General features: G+C 51.4%; 8 protein-coding genes across 8 annotated transcripts; 6 read left to right on the top strand and 2 right to left on the bottom strand.

The window, feature by feature from the left end:
* The first annotated feature begins 439 nt into the window (after nt 1–439).
* Nucleotides 440–2152, top strand: DACRYDRAFT_24546 (D-lactonohydrolase-like protein). Its single transcript, XM_040773726.1, has 8 exons — nt 440–471; nt 528–640; nt 687–1028; nt 1089–1324; nt 1376–1528; nt 1584–1643; nt 1691–1829; nt 1879–2152. Exons 2-8 carry the CDS (start codon nt 572–574, stop codon nt 2038–2040), a joined length of 1161 nt encoding a protein of 386 aa, XP_040625424.1. The 5' UTR covers nt 440–471; nt 528–571; the 3' UTR covers nt 2041–2152.
* Nucleotides 2153–2714: 562 nt separating this feature from the next.
* DACRYDRAFT_91039 (calcium-dependent phosphotriesterase) lies at nt 2715–4596 on the top strand (the record flags this gene model as incomplete). The annotated part of the gene is made up of 8 exons (XM_040776991.1): nt 2715–2739; nt 2947–3224; nt 3285–3520; nt 3575–3727; nt 3751–3802; nt 3898–4029; nt 4078–4095; nt 4573–4596. 8 exons carry the CDS (start codon nt 2715–2717, stop codon nt 4594–4596), a joined length of 918 nt encoding a protein of 305 aa, XP_040625425.1.
* A 2114-nt stretch (nt 4597–6710) lies between these two features.
* Nucleotides 6711–7255, top strand: DACRYDRAFT_24547 (uncharacterized protein). The gene has a single exon (XM_040773727.1). The coding sequence runs from the start codon at nt 6724–6726 to the stop codon at nt 7177–7179; it is 456 nt and encodes a 151-aa protein (XP_040625426.1). The 5' UTR covers nt 6711–6723; the 3' UTR covers nt 7180–7255.
* Nucleotides 7256–9559: 2304 nt separating this feature from the next.
* Nucleotides 9560–10039, top strand: DACRYDRAFT_18128 (autophagy protein 8; the record flags this gene model as incomplete). The annotated part of the gene is made up of 3 exons (XM_040771334.1): nt 9560–9605; nt 9656–9780; nt 9833–10039. 3 exons carry the CDS (start codon nt 9560–9562, stop codon nt 10037–10039), a joined length of 378 nt encoding a protein of 125 aa, XP_040625427.1.
* Nucleotides 10040–11214: 1175 nt separating this feature from the next.
* On the top strand, nt 11215–12402 carry DACRYDRAFT_24548 (uncharacterized protein). Its single transcript, XM_040773728.1, has 3 exons — nt 11215–11485; nt 11532–11793; nt 11824–12402. The coding sequence occupies exons 2-3, from the start codon at nt 11634–11636 to the stop codon at nt 12114–12116; spliced, it is 453 nt and encodes a 150-aa protein (XP_040625428.1). The 5' UTR covers nt 11215–11485; nt 11532–11633; the 3' UTR covers nt 12117–12402.
* Nucleotides 12403–13563: 1161 nt separating this feature from the next.
* DACRYDRAFT_24549 (uncharacterized protein) lies at nt 13564–15074 on the top strand. The gene has a single exon (XM_040773729.1). It carries the CDS (start codon nt 13649–13651, stop codon nt 14951–14953), a length of 1305 nt encoding a protein of 434 aa, XP_040625429.1. The 5' UTR covers nt 13564–13648; the 3' UTR covers nt 14954–15074.
* A 21-nt stretch (nt 15075–15095) lies between these two features.
* On the bottom strand, nt 15096–16387 carry DACRYDRAFT_57640 (aquaporin-like protein; the record flags this gene model as incomplete). The annotated part of the gene is made up of 7 exons (XM_040775460.1): nt 15096–15357; nt 15405–15478; nt 15529–15681; nt 15735–15804; nt 15845–16011; nt 16060–16149; nt 16199–16387. 7 exons carry the CDS (start codon nt 16385–16387, stop codon nt 15096–15098), a joined length of 1005 nt encoding a protein of 334 aa, XP_040625430.1.
* A 664-nt stretch (nt 16388–17051) lies between these two features.
* On the bottom strand, nt 17052–17423 carry DACRYDRAFT_110971 (uncharacterized protein; the record flags this gene model as incomplete). Its single annotated transcript, XM_040769154.1, has 1 exon — nt 17052–17423. The coding sequence occupies one exon, from the start codon at nt 17421–17423 to the stop codon at nt 17052–17054; it is 372 nt and encodes a 123-aa protein (XP_040625431.1).
* Between the last annotated feature and the right edge of the window lie 733 nt (nt 17424–18156).

Here is an 18156-nt window from a genome sequence, read left to right on the forward strand (position 1 = left end):
TTCTCCGATCTTGTGGTTGTATACCCTCAGTTTCTTGAAACTTCTGTCAGTCACCTCACTTGAGTAGTAGTGAAGCTTTAAAACCAGTTGCATATCATTTTGCTGTAGTTCATCTGGTGTCGTTTCGATGACATGACACATTGCAATTGGTGAACGTTCTCCCATCTGAAAGTGAGCAGGGCACGGCATGTCTATGTCATTGAACAAGCCAATGACAGAGACCACGGGACAAAGTCGGCCCGCCGGGGTCACACTCCGGTCAACTCTCCCAAGGGTCCGCTGTTGTCCTTCCTACTGGGGCAAAACATTGCCTTCGCAGCTTCGTGGAAGAGGAACTTCAGTGTGTCCAAGTTGAGCAACTTGTTACTTCGAATCCGACAACCCATGAGCCTGGCAGCCCCATGACCCACTCGTGGCTTCTTGAACAAGGACATTGGGGATATATACGTGTCGGGTGGGACGCCGTCTCCTGTGCGTTTCTCTTTCCTTGGACTTTGTCACCCCTTTACCAAGTGGTTCGCTTGAAGCAGCAAGCATGACGTCGGGGAAAGTTAACGCCGCGTGCAAGGCAATGTCCGCTTTTGCTCTCCTAGCGCTGAGCACAACTTGCGCGGCGTGGACTATCCCTCCGCAATCAGTTGTGAGTTTCTAAACATGTCACTACCAACAGCTAAAACGACTGCCAGTACATTGATCAAACACAATACAATGTCTTGGGAACAAACTCCTCGCTCTTTCGCGCATCGACGGGCTACTTCAATCCCCAAAACTTGACACCCCCATTCTTCCAAATCTTCGATGAAGGATTCTTCACCATCTTGGGCGACTCGCCTTCCATTCGGCTTATTACGGAGAACGATAGCTATGCATTTGCACACGAGGCCCCTGTTTATCTTCCAGAGAAGAATGAGCTTTGGTTCAGCAGCAATGATGGCGGTCCTCTTGGTATGAGCGACTGGTACACAGATAATAAGATCTGGAAGATCAATCTTGATGAAGCCGAAGCCGGCAACGCGACACTTTACGAGGTATGTGAGTATCACTTCTCGTATGAAGAGAAGCTAAGCGTCTTCGTCGACAATCCACAGGTGCCCATCACACCACCTCTAGAGATGACGAATGGTGGCACTCTTTATGCAAATGGACAGCCTCTCTTCATCCAATCTGGGCGGGCGGAATTGCCACCAACGCTTGCGATCGTGAATCCGTCTCCGCCGTATAATTCGACGGTTATTCTTGATAATTTTTATGGACGTCAGTTCAATTCTTTGAACGATGTGAAGATCCACCCTGTCAGTAAGGCCATTTTCTTCACGGATGTCACGTGAGTTTGTTCCATCATCTATCCTTGCAGACAAGCTCACGACACCGGTAGATATGGTTGGCTGAACCACTTCCGACCCATGCCTTTACTGCCAAATCAGGTCTACCGTCTTGACCCTATTTCTGGAGCTGTGCGGGTTGTTGCAGATGGGTTTGATCGGTGCAATGGGATCGCCTTCTCGATTGACGGGTCCCTGGCTTATATGTATGTTGCGCGTCGCTGCCCACGTCCCATGCGACTGCTGATTCAGTTGGAACAGCGCTGATACTGGTGCATCTGGCGGTTTCCTCGGCAATAATGCGACCGAGACGGCCACGCTGTAAGATGCCTCTGGCGTCACCTTGCATATGGACTAATGGGTTCTAGCTATGAGTTTGATGTAGATCCCACGACGCAGCGCTTCTTGAATCGTCGCATTTTTGCTTACATTGATACCGGTGTGCCTGACGGTATTCAGCTGGATGCCTGTGGAAATGTGTACACGGGAACAGGAGATGGCGTGCAGGTGCGTAGACCCCATACCAAGTAATGTTCAGCTGCTGAATGAGAGTCAGATTTGGAGTGCTGCTGGTGTGTTACTTGGAAAGATCTTCACCGCCTCTACCGTGGCGGAAATGATATTTGTCGGAAACGGAAGGATGGTGGTCCTGGATGAGACGAAGTTGTACCTTGTCCACTTTGCGGCGCAGGAGCACTCACTTGACTACTGGAGCTGAAACAATGATGGTATGGATGTCGCTGAGGTGCATTTTTTGGATAAATGTAAAGAAAACGATGGTGTATGTAACGGTACCCGTTAGGATACCTGCTGAAATAACTGTTTTGTCGCAACGCAGTATTGGTACCCACAGGCTATTATTTGGTCGCAAACCACGTGAACAAACGAAGACCCGACAGGCGTATCTTCTGGCAATCTGCTGGGGTCCGCTGTGTGGCACAAGTTTGTCCCTCTCGTGTATCTAACTACGCGGTCGCATTGATTGAGCTTCTTGAAAATGGCTTGCGGTCGGCACAATGCGTCCTGGCGCCATGGCTGCCGTGAGATTGTTTAGGCAACTTTCCACAGCTACATCCTCCCTTCCGGCAGGTTTTCCTGGGAATGCGCCGCCATCTAACATGCCTTACGACTGTTACATCCACTCCCTACTGAGGCATGACCGCACCCCTTAACGCTTCTTCGATGTCAAGAGTTCCCCGGTTTAGTGAAGGAAAACTTTCTCTATTATCGCTGGCAGCCATGAGTTCAGTTGCGGTAGGATTGAAACTGTCTGGGAAATTTTTGGACTCTGGCACGGGCTGGGCCTATATAGGTTCTCTGACACCATACTATATATCGTCCTCCAGTTAAAGTCCTTGGAATCGCTGTTCATTGATTTGATCGTCTGGAAATATGACCCTCGGCAACGTAATTCATCGTGTTTGCAAAGCACTCCCCGCTTTTGTCTGCATTTTGCTAGCTTTTCACGTATCGTGTCAGGCGCAGATAATCCCTCCACAATCAGTGGTAAGACAGTTCTTACTAAGACCTATGAACACTTACAGATGACCTTTTTGCTAGTATATCGATCAAACACGATACAATGTCTTGGGAACAAACTCCTCGCTCTTTCGTGGGCCGACAGGCTACTTCAATCCCCAAAACTTGACACCCCCTTTCTTCCAAATCTTCGATGAAGGATTCTTCACCATCTTGGGCGACTCGCCTTCCATTCGGCTTATTACGGAGAACGATAGCTATGCATTTGCACACGAGGCCCCTGTCTATCTTCCAGAGAAGAATGAGCTTTGGTTCAGCAGTAACGATGGCGGTCCTCTTGGTATGAGTAATCGATTTACAGATAACAAGATCTGGAAGATCAATCTTGATGAGGCCGAAGCAGGGAACGCAACACTTTACGAGGTATGCGAGCATGACTTCTCGTATGGAGATATGCTAAGCGTCTTCGTCGACAACCCACAGGTGCCCATCACACCACCTCTAGAGATGACGAATGGTGGCACTCTTTATGCAAATGGACAGCCTCTCTTCATCCAATCTGGGCGGGCGGAATTGCCACCAACGCTTGCGATCGTGAATCCGTCTCCGCCGTACAATTCGACGGTTATTCTTGATAATTTTTATGGACGTCAATTCAATTCTTTGAACGATGTGAAGGTCCACCCTGTCAGCAAGGCCATTTTCTTCACGGATGTCACGTAAGTGTGTTTAATGGAGCTTCATCGCATAATTCTGCTTATATAATGTGATAGATATGGGTGGTTGCTATATTTCCGGCCAATGCCTGCCCTGCCAAATCAAGTTTATCGCTTTGACCCAGCTTCCGGGGCCGTGCGTGTTGTTGCAGATGGATTCGACCGGTGCAATGGGATTGCCTTCTCGACTGACGGATCTCGAGCCTATGTGTAAGTGTGATGGTACTTAGCAGCTCGAACAATGCAATTGATCGATATCGGACAGTTCTGATACGGGCGAAAATGGTGGATATCTCGGCACTAATGGCACGGAGCCGGCTACCATGTGAGCTGCTTGTTCGTTGATGAGAGCAGGCACTGAATCGCACGGTAGCTATGAGTTTGACGTAGATCCTTTGACGCAACGCTTTTTGAATCGACGTGTTTTTGCATATGCAGACACAGGTATACCGGACGGCATCCAGCTTGATGCTCTCGGAAACATTTACAGCGGAACAGGAGATGGAGTGCAGGTGAGTTGTTTGCCTGCTTTTTTGGGTCTCTATGCAAATTCCATTTAGATTTGGAACCCTGCCGGAGTGCTGCTTGGAAGATCTTCCTTGGATCCACTGTTGCCGAGATGATATTTGTGGGGAATGGGAAGATGGTGGTTTTGGATGAGACGAAGCTGTACCTTGTGCACTTTGCAGCACAAGAGCATTCACTTGACTACTGGAGCTGAAATTTGGCAGAATGCAGGATGATGGTTTCTTAGACAGATAGATACCGAGAACGATCTGAGCACAACATCATCTGGTGTCGACGTGGCTGCCCAAAGCAATCACACTAGACCGTAAAATCGAAGGTGGTGGTTGCAGTTCAAGAGTGTGAAGGTCGGTGATTCGTTTTTAAGGTGTTCAGACAATTATTCGGCGGGGAGGTTGCTACACAAGGATTTTATTTCCATCACTAAATTGAACGAAGAGTCTTTATCAATTGGATGGTGAAGGGAATCTGCCCTTTGGCGAGCAGATGATTTCTGATCGGTGGTTTTCACGTGAAAGGGACCTACCCAGTTTATTGTCAACTCCCGTCGTTAGTTACACATCTTTAAACACCACTATCATCACCAAGCGGAGGCACAGCTCTCCACAATAGTCACAAATGCCACGCTCGTAATCTCCAAATTAGCTGAGACTGCGTGCTGCACACGATGCACTGGCGTGGCCCGATGGGTGGGCCAATATGGAATTATTGTCCTGGCCTGTGTTTGCGCAGAGTATGGCACATTAACGACATCAGGCCATGGTGAGTACTTATGTGCCCCCCCTCGACCTGGCTCAACTTCTCTCCCTAAGCTCATCATCATCCCCTGCAGCGACCTTTCTCCTGACGACTGGTTCGTCCTTTGCCGTATTCCCCACCCTCATCCCGGACGCTGGCCAGTCCACGCGACGCTAGCCCAAGCCAACCTCAACTGGAGCCCCCAAGCCCAACACTTTACCTTCACTGGATATAATCGAGCACACCGACCAACACTTTTTTTTCTAACTAAAGGGCGGTGGAAATATGCATTTGTTTCTCATCGCACGTTACATCTCCTTTGGTGAAACTCATTCATGTGACTCCTTGCTTCCTCTCACTGACAGTACCTTAGCATGCATCATCCTTATTCAGTTGTCGATCATAATCTTTGGTGCATGGTCGTTCACTGGATTGTCAATTAGTGAGGGAGATTTAGGAATCGTGGAGCCGTTTCTCGTAGTTGTTGGAGGTGTGACGGTTTTCTTTGTTCCACCTATGTGAGTCTTTCCAACCACCGACTAGGATCACACTGATGAGACAAAGCTTGCTCGCGGATCTTTCCCGTCACTCCGTGCTCCCAAGACAAGCTTGGTTTGAAATAGCTTGGATCGGAACACTCTGGGCCCTCGACCTCGGTTCGTCGTACAGTCCTCCATGTACTGGAATATGCCTTGATAACACACAGCTGGTGGCATCAAGCTCGCTCAAGATGGTGATTATTTTGGATGCCATCCAACCCCACTGGTTCCCGAGGTCACGTTTCAAGGATGCACTGCGCCGAAGGTTCTCCTCGGACTGGTATGGGGAGTGGATTTCCTAGGTACGCACCTACTTAGTCGTTCCTTCTAGCGGATACCCTTAACCATCCCATTGTAGTCCTCTTCCACCTCGCTTCCATTGTGATTCTTACTGTTCGAACACCACGCTCAGCAGAGTATCCCCACCCGCTTCTGCTCCCGATAATTCATAATCCGATGCTTCAACCCACAATGCCATCGTTCAGTCCTGTGGTACCGCCGCTCCCTCAGAACCCATCAGATTCGATCAAGACCCAAAGAAAACTTGTGCGACGACGTGCATCCGAACAGCTCACTCTCAATGACGGTGATCTGGATATTGGTTTCTGGGGCAACGACACCGCGGATTCTGACGAAAGCGTTGGACCAAGCATGAAAGAGCTCATCGCTGAGGAGGCATTGGGGTTGAAGAACATATCTTCGAGGAGAAGTGCGATTTCTTTGCCCTCTTATGCCTTTGCCAACGGTTCAGCACTCCCACATCTGCCTTCTGGAATCCGAGCTTCGGCGACACCGGTTCCTGTGAAGCAACGGCAGGTCCCCATGTCCGATCTCCTTTCCCCGCCGAATGTCAACACGAACATCGTGATTCCTCGGGGGGCCTCGTTGCAACAGCCCCAGACCAAGGAATTGAACCCCACACAGCCTCGGCATATGCATCCTCAGCCCTATCACGCTCAGGCTCGAAGGACTAGAACGTCCAGTCTTCCACAGAACGCTGCACTCCCTTCCGCTCTCGGCGCATCGTCTACACAGTTCTATGGTGAGATCATGGCAGTGTCGGGACATGCGACTCGCGGTAATTCTCGCTATGCCCAAGAGCCTGCTATCAATCCTCACACGCCGAAGGTGACCAATACACCGTTTGCCGTGCACTCCACACACCAATACTGCGCTCCTGTGGTCGGAATCGCTGAGGGACCCTTAGTCCATAATGCCACCAATCCGTTAAATGGAAGTCCTGCATCGTTTTCGGGTAGGCCTCGCCGCAGCTCGCAGTCAAGAGGCAGACGTCCATCTCGACCGCCGCCACCAGCTACGTTTCCAACTGATATCAGGCAAACTGTGCACATCTCCGCACCGCTGACCAGTATGCCTGTATTCCCTGAAGACGCCGCCCGAAGGATGTCTCACCGTTCTTCCCATGTGCTGAGGCGACTCACAATCCCTGCTCCCTTAGGCGTGACTGCTGCTGCTCCTGTATGGCCGACATACGGTGCCAGCAGGTCTGTCTCTGGCGTGTCATATCCAGAACCGGCAGTCATTATGGCCCATCGGAAGACGGAAAGTGGTGAGGAAGACGATCGACGAGAGTTGCTTAATGCACGCAAAGGGTATACCGGACCATCGGTCATCCTAGGCATTGCCAATCCGTCCCCATCTCCTCCCCCTGGTCCGCCCACGCCATCCCTCTACGCACCGTCGCCTGAGCCAGGCCATCCTTTGAAGCAGCGTGTGGAGCAAGACGCGGCGCCAATGTACAATTATGAGAATTGTATCCTTCCAGGCAAGAATCCTAATCGAACTGGTGCTGAACTGTATGCTCATTACATGGGAGAGCATTACCGGTGCGCTGTATAACAGAGGATCTGAGAGTGACCCCTGCGCTTGTATCGATAATCTGACGAGCATCATGATTAATGTATATATGGTCTAGTATATAGAATACGATAAAATGAATCACCAGACATGGTATCCATGGTTGGATGTCTAGTGTGGCCAATGCCGGGTCATCTGGCCTTGAAGTCGGACTGGCCTGACTGACGAAATGATTCTTGATTGTCAGTAGTGGTCAAATGCCCTTCAAACCACCTCCGGGGTATGTGGTCAGTGGTGCTACATAAGCCACACAAATCTCATAGTGGTTTCTCTACTCCCGTGGCAGAGACAATGGTAACCAAGTCTAATGTGGTGTAAACATGGGTAGGAGAACAGGAACTCTCAGGACAGAATAACCATGGCCATCAAGGAGCACAATGAACCACCGTCCGGAGCACATAAATAGTCCGTTTTCCACGTTCCCGTCTCTCAAACTTTCAGGTCTGCTCCGCAATCTGCTATACACACGATCTATCCTACGCATCGGTTTTTATATGTTATGCAGGTCCATACATATACCGCAGTTCTGAAGGATGCAGCACAAAATGAGCTGCTCGAATATCTATGTATTGAAGATGGAAACAATAGAACTTGTTGGGTGGAAAGTTTGGTTGGGGAAGTGAGTTCATTTTCTCGACTTGACAGGGGGTGAATAGGCTCTTACGGGCATAGACGTTTTCCTTCCAATTCAACCAGTTCATTGGTCCAGACCAGTATGAGCAGCTGAGGATTGTCGTCCTGGCCGATGGCGTGGAACTTGGTCAGTGCTTTGTGGAGGGGAACATGCCCGATATCCTCATGCGGGATATCAAATATGCCGACGGATTTCACCCACTGGTCTTTTCCTATGGATTTAAACCGATTGAAGGCGGGCTGGTCGAGCTTCTCCGTCCAGATTCATGCTGACATGAGGGCCAGACTACGATGAAGAAGACCGAGACGAGGACAATGCGCTGCATTGGAAAAGTAGGGGCACCTTGCAGATGAACATCTACAAGGTGATCCTCTTTTACTCGGACGAGACTGTGAAACCAGGTCCCGCGCCATGCGGACTTCACTCTGTTCAGTACGCTGGTCCAAAAAGGTGAAATGATTTGCGTTTTGACAATTTTCTTAGTTTGGGGGAGGCAGTTGTGGATGACATGAGAATCAATGTCATGGAGGATGTTGCTGCCTTCCATTATGATCCGCATATTGGTGATAAACCATCCGCAACATTCATATGGAAGCACCGGCCGAGAGGTGAGGCAACGTACAGGACACGGCCTAGTCGGGGGCTGACCAATAGTTTTCTAGAATGGCTGGAAAACCACAGGTTTATCGGTGCGCGCTGATTCCCTTTGCACATGAGGGATTCATGAGCTGAATTTTGGACGCATAGAACGGAAGAACGACGACTTTGCCCTTGACCTGTCGGGAATGTCTATCGCAGAGTCGAACACAATCGTGGGAGAGCTCCGAGCGCTGTCTATCCAAGACCAGGGCGTGATCACTTCAGACGAAGCAACACTTCCGTCATCTTGTAATTCGCAGCAGACTCAACTTCAGCTCGTCAACTGGCCATGGGAGACGCGTACATTTCAAGCATCCTTTGACCTGCAAGAACAGAATGCGATGCATTCCGGACCAGTCGAAACCTGGCTTCCCCAATACGTGCAGCATAACTCCTGGTCAGCTGGAAGAGGCGACAACGATCCAGAAGGCAGCCAGACTGCAACCAACGCGAGTGGGCTTTAAGCCATTCCTGATGCACCCGCATCACCTCAGGGGGAGATGCTCAGGACGCAGGAGCCATGTCTATCCCGGACGCGAGTATTAGTGGTTTAAGCAGCGAAGTCTTACATGTATCAGGGCCAAGTTTCACGATAAGCTTATCATAATAGCACTGCCACAGTTCCTGCTTCTCCATTGAGTCGGGCCGAGCCCACAGACCCTATGCTTGCTTTTGACTTCCACCACGCGCCGTCTATGTCACTAACGCCCTCCTAACGCACCCCTAAGGCCAAAAGGAGACTCGGTGTGTGTACACTTCTGCTTCTTACCAACCACCTTCTCTCCGCTCTTAAATCGTTCCAAACCGCCGGGGCACGAGAACAGTCCAATACTCGTGGAGATCTGTCACAAACCTATCGCTTACGCGTCCTCTCTGTCTAACGTGTACTTAAGCGCTCTCGCCACATATCTCGCGGGCAGGGCATTCAACTGTCTCCGTGGGTGCCAGTATTCGCCACATACCGATTTACGGAATCGGGTTTGTGACTCTGAGCCATCAGCCACCAACGTTCGTTCATATATAAGGGCGTTTCTACCCCCATCGTTCTTCCCAACCTACTGAAACTGCTATACCTCAATATCGACCCCCATGCCTGTTCCTGCCATCCAAGGCTTCAAGCAAGAGCACTCCTTTGGTGCGCCCCCTTTTTAATCGCTTTCCATTCCGCCACTGACTTTTCCACAGGCAGTCGCCAGAAGGAGTCTGCGAGACTGCGTGCACAATATCCAGACCGCATCCCTATCATCGTCGAGCGTGCGGAAGGGAGCAACGCGCCGCCGTTGGACCGTACGCGCTTCTTAGTTCCATCTGTATGCATCCTTTGCCCTCTCTCCCACTCCCATGACTAACCACCTTTTACAGGACCTCTCTGTCGGCCAGTTTCATTACATCATCCGCAAACGCATCAAGCTACGTCCGGAGGACGCCATCTTCCTCTTCGTGCAGGAAGCTACCATGCCTCCGACAGCGACACTGATGAGTGCCATGTATGAACAGTATCAGGACGAGGATGGGTTCCTATATGTAAAGTACGCGGGAGAGAACACTTTCGGTGGAACATTGTCCTGAGATTTTCGGCGGTTCCTGGGAGCATCGAGTCACGGTGGTTCCCGAGTTTATGTCTCACGTCATGTTTCTCATGTCGCTCTCCGTGTATCATACCCACTAGACGATTTCCTTGGTCATGTCACATACTACCTCTAATCCATGTCCTTACTATAAGAATTCCTGTCGATCCGTTAACTCCCACTTTCGTAAGTTGCCAGGTTGGGAACACCACAAACCCATGTTCGGGTTATGTGCTGTTATTCCCGCACAGCAGTACAATAGTCTCTTTCCTGCATCTTCGTGAAACATACTGAACCAGCAAGAAATGAGCATGATAGGAAATCAAATCCGGAAGGGCAGGTCTCAATCGATATTGTAGGTGACAAGATGTGACATGAAAACAAACACATTACAAGTTAATAGAGAGTGAACCATGCACTGGCAGGGGATTTCAGGACTTTGAGAGTCGAGCCGAGGGTTTCATCAGGCTCAGGCTCATATGGCAACTGCGGATACTCAACCTTTTCTTGAACGTGCTCTATGCTGAGGAGGTGTGTCACTGGAGGAGACACCGGACAGGCGCGAAGCCGTGTTTCTGAAGATAGTCGCGACAGTAGGACCGAGAATCCCCCAAGACCCAGATAGTGCATAAATAACTCTGGTCAGATCCAAGAAGCAGGAAAGAAGCAGTGATAGGCAGTGGCCTCCGGTCCGTCATCGACCAGTTGAGTGAGGGTCATGGGTATATGGGAAAAGCGGGAGCTTGTGCTCAAGAAGATGGGGTGGTGTTCGCCTCAGGAACGTCGTTTGGCTGGCTCTTCACTCATCGCTGGGACAACACGCTGGGACAGCACGTTGCCTACAACGACGATTGAGTCAAACCAAGTGAATCCCTAGAATGCGTCATCATCATCTGGCCTAGCAGTAACAACGCAACGTCGGTGTATGTGTAAAGTTGAAAACCTGCCAAGCACGAGCACAATTCCTTATGTAATGCCGGGCCGAGTGCCTCACCCTATTTGAGCCAAATGCCGCACTGTATCAACACGTGTCTGCCTCGTGTACCTTTTATTGTTTGGTACTTCCCCGGGTAATGACACCGCACCCAGGGTTACTTATCACACACAGACGTACAACCCAACAGCCTGGCAGGCGCGCACCACGGTTATGGAATAGGGGAAGCACCTATACGGGACACGAGGCAGCCGTGCGGGTGACGAGTGACAGCCATGTGAGGGCCTGACGAGAGGCGACCTGTCCGACTATAAGAATGTGCTGTTATACGCGCGGCTAGGGGGTCATTCTCGCACTGAAGGTGACAGCGTACCCTGCTCGCTCACACTGGAGACGTCGGAATCGGCACCGTCTCTCCTGCTTCTCTCTTAACTCTCTCTCGTGGACATACAATGGCAACGCTCAATGTAAGACCGCAACGTGCACCGCTGAAGGAGAGCAAGACCGCCCCCGGTGCGTACCTTCTGCTCCTGCTCGAAGCTTCCTAATCTACTCCAAGCTGGTCTTCTCCCTCAATTCACGAAACCTCTTGATCTGCATCCTGCCCGCTCTAGGCTCTTATCACAGCAGGAACCGATCAGTTACCCAGTATTGAGACCGCATGTCTCAACACAGGCGCTTCAGGGATTCCATCACCAGCAGCAGCAACAGCAGCAGTCTACGTCACATTCCCAGCAGCAGCAGCAGCAGCAACAACAACAACAACAACAAGACTCGCCTGTCTCACTCACCACTGCAGGGCCGATCACTCCCCCCGCAGGGTTGACGCTGAGCGGTTCGAACCCCTTCAGCACCTCCCCGACCCTTGCCACCGCTCTCGGCGCAGGAGGAGGTAGCGACAGGGGAACGCCACCGTCTCAAAGACCGCCGCCTTATTCTGTTCACCCCCCTCTCTCTCAAGCACAGGGGCACAACCCCTCCCCGACCCAGGCACATCCGACCGTCCAAATCCCCTCAAATGGAGCAAGCGGAACTGTCGCAAACCCCAGTCCAACACAGAGGAAGGTCGTACACCGTGTGCCAGCACCGCAAGACCTTAGGGAGCTATCAAGAGAAACCGCTGGTGAACACCTCGCTTCTCTAGCTTCCTTCGCTTCCCTGGGTTTCAATTCGCACGGTTCATGGCCCGGGCCCGGGGCAACGGCGCCATTACAGCAACGGACATCACCTACTGCTGCCCGGCAACAAACACGCGCATCTCCTACTACCGCCCGTGCCCCCCCTCCTCCTCCTCCACAACAACAGCTCCGCGGAAATCAGTCTGCGTTCTTCCCCGATCTGGGGCATGTCGCTCAATCGCAGGCTCTGGCACAAGGGCAAGGGCAAGTGCAAGGACTCCCGCAAATTCAGGGCCACGCACGAAATCTTACACCCCCGGGCCCCCCAACACTTCGTCGCATGTCGCAGCGTACTGTTCCGCAAGTACCGAGGCGGGACGGTCTGAACCTCAACATGGGGCAAGGTCAAGCTCCTTCCCCTCCCTCCCTCCCTCCTACTGCCCCTGCCGGCCCTCGAGCACGCACATCCTCCGTCTCCCACCCCGACCTTGGGAACAGCTCCAACCCCAGCAGTGCCGAAGGACGTACCACCCCGACATATCATACCGCATATACGAGCATGCCTGACACTACCAGTGCAAGTGCCAAGAGCGGAAACATGACGGATTACAGCGAGCCGTTCTATTTTGATCGCCCGCTCGACCCGGCGATTCAGGCGAGGCCCATATATCCCAGACCGGGATCTGGGGAGCGCTCAGGGAACAGGGTTGGACAAGGTACACCTGAGCAGCTGTTAGACGACAGGGACGATGAGGGAGAGGGGGATGAACATCTTGCCGGAGAGCAGGTGGGGGGAGCAGGTCAGATGGTGCAAGCCCCGCATTCGGGTAGCGAGACGAGCGAGTATGATGTGGTGACGCGGTACATACTCTCGGACGTTCCGTCGCGAAACCATTCCTCTGATGCTGGGCGGGCGGAAATTCAGGTGGCGGAGGAAGAAGAGGAGGAGGAGGAGGAAGGAGACGAAGGCACTCCACCGCAGCCGTCCGGGCATTCCCAATCCCTCCCCAGCTCTAATGTCGATGCCGCCCCTGATGCCGAGTACCTCGAGATGGAAACTCCGCGAAGCGTGCCCTCCGCCCTACCAGGAGAGGGAAACGATTTCCCTGGCCCACACGCAAGGTTCACCCGCCCGGGGGGAGGATGGGGCTGGCACAATAGTGGCAGCAGCGCCGGTGCTGGGAGAGGGTGGAATCAGAGACCGTATGGCATTGGCGAACCGTTCGGCATGTTCCCCCGCCATGGGCAGGGACAAGGAAGAAATGGGCACGATGTCGAGGTTCTGTTCGACCCCCGGAAAGCAGGGCACGCGTCAATGTATGACCTTCTGAGCCCGACCACCAATATCAGCAGCCTGGATGGGATCCTCATGGGTTACGCAGGAAGCGTTGGAGATGCGGCGAGCGCGGTGCAGGATGGCCGGAGCAAGCAAGGCCAGGGGGGGAATGTAAGCGAAGATGGAGATCCGCGCGTGGCCCAGCCTTTCCCGAAGCACGCCTTGTCACTCCGCGATCTCAGTATACAGATGCAGCTGAGGGCACAGGCCGGGGAGATGAACATGGGCCAGATGGCCCTTCCCTCCCAGCATTGGGCTCTGGAGGACGCTCCGACTCGGGAAGGCAGTGTGGGGACGAGTTTCGAAGGCAATATGGATGCACTCATGCACTATATTGGTCGACCCTCTGCACCTATTCCTCCTACGCCGTTTACCCAGACTGGCACACCCGCAATCGACCTGCACGCCCACCTACGCGACCACGAGGAGGAAATCCCACCCTTGCCAGACTATGCCTATCCTCCTCTGCACTTCCCACATGAGCCTGGCGCAATGACGGAGAGCACGATGTCAAGTCCGTTTGATGGAAACCCGTTCCTCCCGTACCAAGCTATGAGTCTGCAGAGTACGCCCAGCGTGCGCGGACTGAACCTGCTTCGTTCAGACCAGAATTGGATGCGCAGTCGCTTGAACAGCCGCCCAGGCCAGACGCACCCAGGGTACAACCATATCAGACCTCCCAGTAGCGTTTCTGGTGAGAGCGCCGAGCCACAGGACACGGAGAGCGAGGGTGAAGAGGATGAGGACGACGTGTGGATCGACGAGGCCAGCGACGATGATCTTGACGCTGAATTCCATCAGGATTACATCGTTGACAAGGCGTCACGCCGCACACGGTTCGAGAGCAAAATGCGCACCCTTGTGCGACAGTTTCGCGAGCTGGACCGTACGACCGACGCCACCATGCTTCTTATTGCTAGCAATCCGGATCAAAGGCATACGCACCTCGTGCTAAGCAGGAGCGTGCGGAGGCACCCGAACTACATCGCTTTTGCCCAGAGTGCAAGGCACAGCTTTGCCCAAGTCGCTGATTCTAGGCGAGCAGAGAGAGCCAGCCGAGCAAGGATGACCCAGTACCAGCAGAGACCTTCAACGATGAGAAGAAAGTCGAGTGGATTCATGTTATCCTCCTATCCAGCTGGACAGGATAACAGCGGTTCTGCGACTAGTGACAGTGCAACAAGCGTGACCCGCAGCGCGGTTGCGAGCAGCATGACAAGCCTGCCAGTGCTTGAACCCCTCAAGACTCTCCGTGCTATCGACCCGAGTAAGATGTCCGCCGTGGACTTCCGTACGGCCATGTTAGCCGAACTTGACAAACTGGGGGCGGTCAATGGCGGATTCAAGCAGCATGCGCAGGCACAGCCAGACTCCACTGAAGAAATGCAGAGGCGTGCGTTGCAACAATACCAACATGTAGGCTTGACTGGGCGGGAAGGCGCAGAGATACTCTGGCGTAATATGCAGGTTGACCGGAGCCTAAGTTCCACTGATGCCACCGGGGTCAACGGGTCAGATCTGCGCTAGATGCTCAGTATTCCCCAGCAGCTTGTACTTATTCATTCAGACCTCCCTCACGTGTTTCGTTTGCAACCTTATTGTATGTAATGAGCCATGGTCTTGTATTCATACAGTGTGCACATCTCATGCCATCCTTTTATCTACCGACTCAGAAGTGCGCACGCGCGTCTTTGATGCATCTGTCACAGCATGAGCGGCGCGGATGACACACCGTCTGTTCGAACTCCGTTAGTTGTGGTTCTGTAGAATGTGGAACCGCATGCCTCCTGTTCAAGATGCTTTCAGGACCAGTGAAACAGATTGCATCGTAGAAGAATCCCTCCAAGAAGACTTCCGCACTGAGATGCTGTGAGTAATAGAGCTGAAAGGAGAGTACACGACTCACGATGGGACCCCAGAGCCAGTAGTGACTTGGAGTACTGTTAGTGTTAAAGGTCGAATTCAACTGTCACCTCACGAGTTCGCAACCCAAACGTTTGATGGATATCCCACAGCTGACAGAATGAGACGAGATGCCAGATCTCGGATAGGCTGGTGTTTTGATCTGAGTCCAACGAGTGGCACGCAAATTGGATGCTTACATTGATTGTCCAATGCTTATTCAACCCAAAGCAGAGCCCGATACCAGCAAAAACGATACCCAGGGCCGGTGGCACAAGTTCGGGCACAATAGAACAATTTTCACTGTCTGTCAAAGCAAAGAGGGCCAGGACGAAGATGGCAGCACACAGGAACTGTCTTATACGCTCAGCAGAAATGTCAAGTTTTTTGAGTAAAGATCACACACCTCAGAGAAGAACGCCGTTGCTGGTGAAGTGTACAAATTGGGACTCGCCAGAAAAATTGATGACGAGTCTCTGGTCACGTCGTCCTTCGCACGATTGAGAGCTTCCCTACCTTTCATATAAACGAGGATGAATGTTATCTTTAAGAACATGTAGAAACCTGTAAAGTCCATAGACTATTGCTGCCCCAACACATCCTCCAAGTAGCTGAGAAAGCCAGTATACAACGTCCTTAACCCATGAGAACCGTCGCAGACTGGCAAACGCGAGTGTTACTGCCTGCAACATTAATCAGAAAGAGAATATAAAGCAAGTTTGAGCACAAACTGGATTGAGATGGCCACCAGAGATGCCTCCAGAAACCCAAAGGCCCAGGCAAAGACCGATTCCCCACCCGAAACACATAGACGCGTAATCCTACATTGTCTTCTCAGCTACGGTTTTGCGTCCAGAATGAGATCCGTACACCTCTGGGTTCCCCAGGAAACATAGTCGCATTTGACGACAATGATGATTGAAAAGAAGCCGCAAGTCCAAACATAACGAAGAGCAAAGTCCCAAGAAACTCCGCCAGTGACTGTCGCAACAGAGCGCGGAATCTTGACCAACGGTTTTCTTGATAGAGAAGCTCGTTCTCCAGGATATGAACCGTCATGGAATTATTGTCAGACATCGCTGGGTTGTTGTGTTGTGCATCCTGTCACTTCATACGGCAACGGTTTTGCTTTCTTATAACATAGGAGCATCATAACGAAGAAAATTCATGACGCCCAGTGTGACGAGAAGATCCGATACCTCTGTGATCCGCGTTCAGTGATAGGCCCAAACATACAGCAATGCAGGCAAATTGCCATCCGCAAGTGATGTGCATGGCGCACGTTCTCTCATATGTTGCCTGTTTCTTCAAGCATATCTGATAAGACGAGTAATTTCCTCCGATGCCCCCTCTTCGGAGACAAAGTTCCTACAATGTCCCTCCGGAGGCAATTGCCCTAAACGCCCTCTGTTCTTTACATGTGCTGCATCTTTGCATTGTCATTGTGGCAGTGAGAAAGAACATCATGGTTTTAAATAGTTCAGGGGTCCCACAAGTTTTGGATGTTATAGTATGGAAAAAAATGCCTAATCAAAGAGTGAAATCTATCTCAGTCATTTTGGTACATTGCTGTTATTATAACCCTCAAATAACACCTCTACTTAAGAGTATATACAGTCAACTCTGTCTTTGTGTGTAGGCTCAGTACAGATGGTTCATATGCAGCAATAGAGGGTATGCAGGATGAGAGAGGGAGGCCAGAGGTAAATTTTTTCCCAATACATTAGGAGAAATATGACATGAGGCTACACTGGGTGAGAGATTGGACATGGAGATGTTTTAGTGCATCCATCATTGAAGGGAAAGCCCACAGCATGTCCTGGAAAGCTCTGCTAGGCTGAGCAGTAAACAGACACTCCAGCTCAAGTGATGCAGCCAGCACTTTCTGAGCAGACCACAGAGGTGCAACTGGTTCCTCCTCCTCCTTGTCATCAAGCACCTCAATAACCTCATCCTGCCACATCTCCTCCTGCACCTGCTCCACAATATCCTCATTGGTCCACTGCTCTGACACCACCTGTTCTTCTGGCACATCAAGCATCTCCTCTGGTGTTAGGACATCGAGTTGTGCAATTGCACCAACCTCTTGCAGCATGGTGATTGCATTGAGCAGCTCATGTAGTGCAGCTTGCAGATAAGGCTCCTGTGTAATAGGCAGAGCTGGCAGTTCAATGACAACAGGATCATCTGGGCCTGCCAACTTACCATCCTGGTGACAAGGCAGTGTGAGAATTCTGGACCATCACCAGCAGTTCACAATTGTCTCCTGCTTCACCTCTTGCCATGCCTTGTCCACATGTCCCATGATCTCCAGCTGCTCAATATTGTACAGCTGATGTGTTGGTATTCCTGCAGCTTGCCTCAGAATGGTTTGGTTGCAGAACTTGTTTCAGTAGTTTGCCTTGAAGCAGTGGATTATGCCTTGGTCAAGCAGCTGAATATGGCTCATCATGTTTGCAGGCAAATACTCAATGCAGATATTGGTGAGGGTGTTGGGTTTGACTTTGTGTGTGGACATCTGGTCAATAAGGAGCAGGATATGGCATCCTTGTGCATGCATCCTCCAGTCTAGATCTGCAGTGTACCTATGCCACAATCAGTATAGTTACATACTACATGATGAGATGGAGGCACACCATTCAAATATACTTGTCACCATTCAGGCTGTCTTCTTCCAGAAGTACTAATACCCATAAGCCTTCCCTTCCTTCTCTCAAAAGCTCCTAGGCCAACATGATTTGCCAATGACAAGCAGATTGATGTATTCTGAGCCATTCTGTTAGGGCAACACAGGCTGACTAAGTCTGCTCACCTAAGAGTGCCAAGAG

The sequence above is a fragment of the Dacryopinax primogenitus genome (assembly GCF_000292625.1).
Source record: "Dacryopinax primogenitus strain DJM-731 SS1 chromosome Unknown DACRYscaffold_19, whole genome shotgun sequence".
In the NCBI taxonomy this organism is placed as follows: domain Eukaryota; kingdom Fungi; phylum Basidiomycota; class Dacrymycetes; order Dacrymycetales; family Dacrymycetaceae; genus Dacryopinax; species Dacryopinax primogenitus.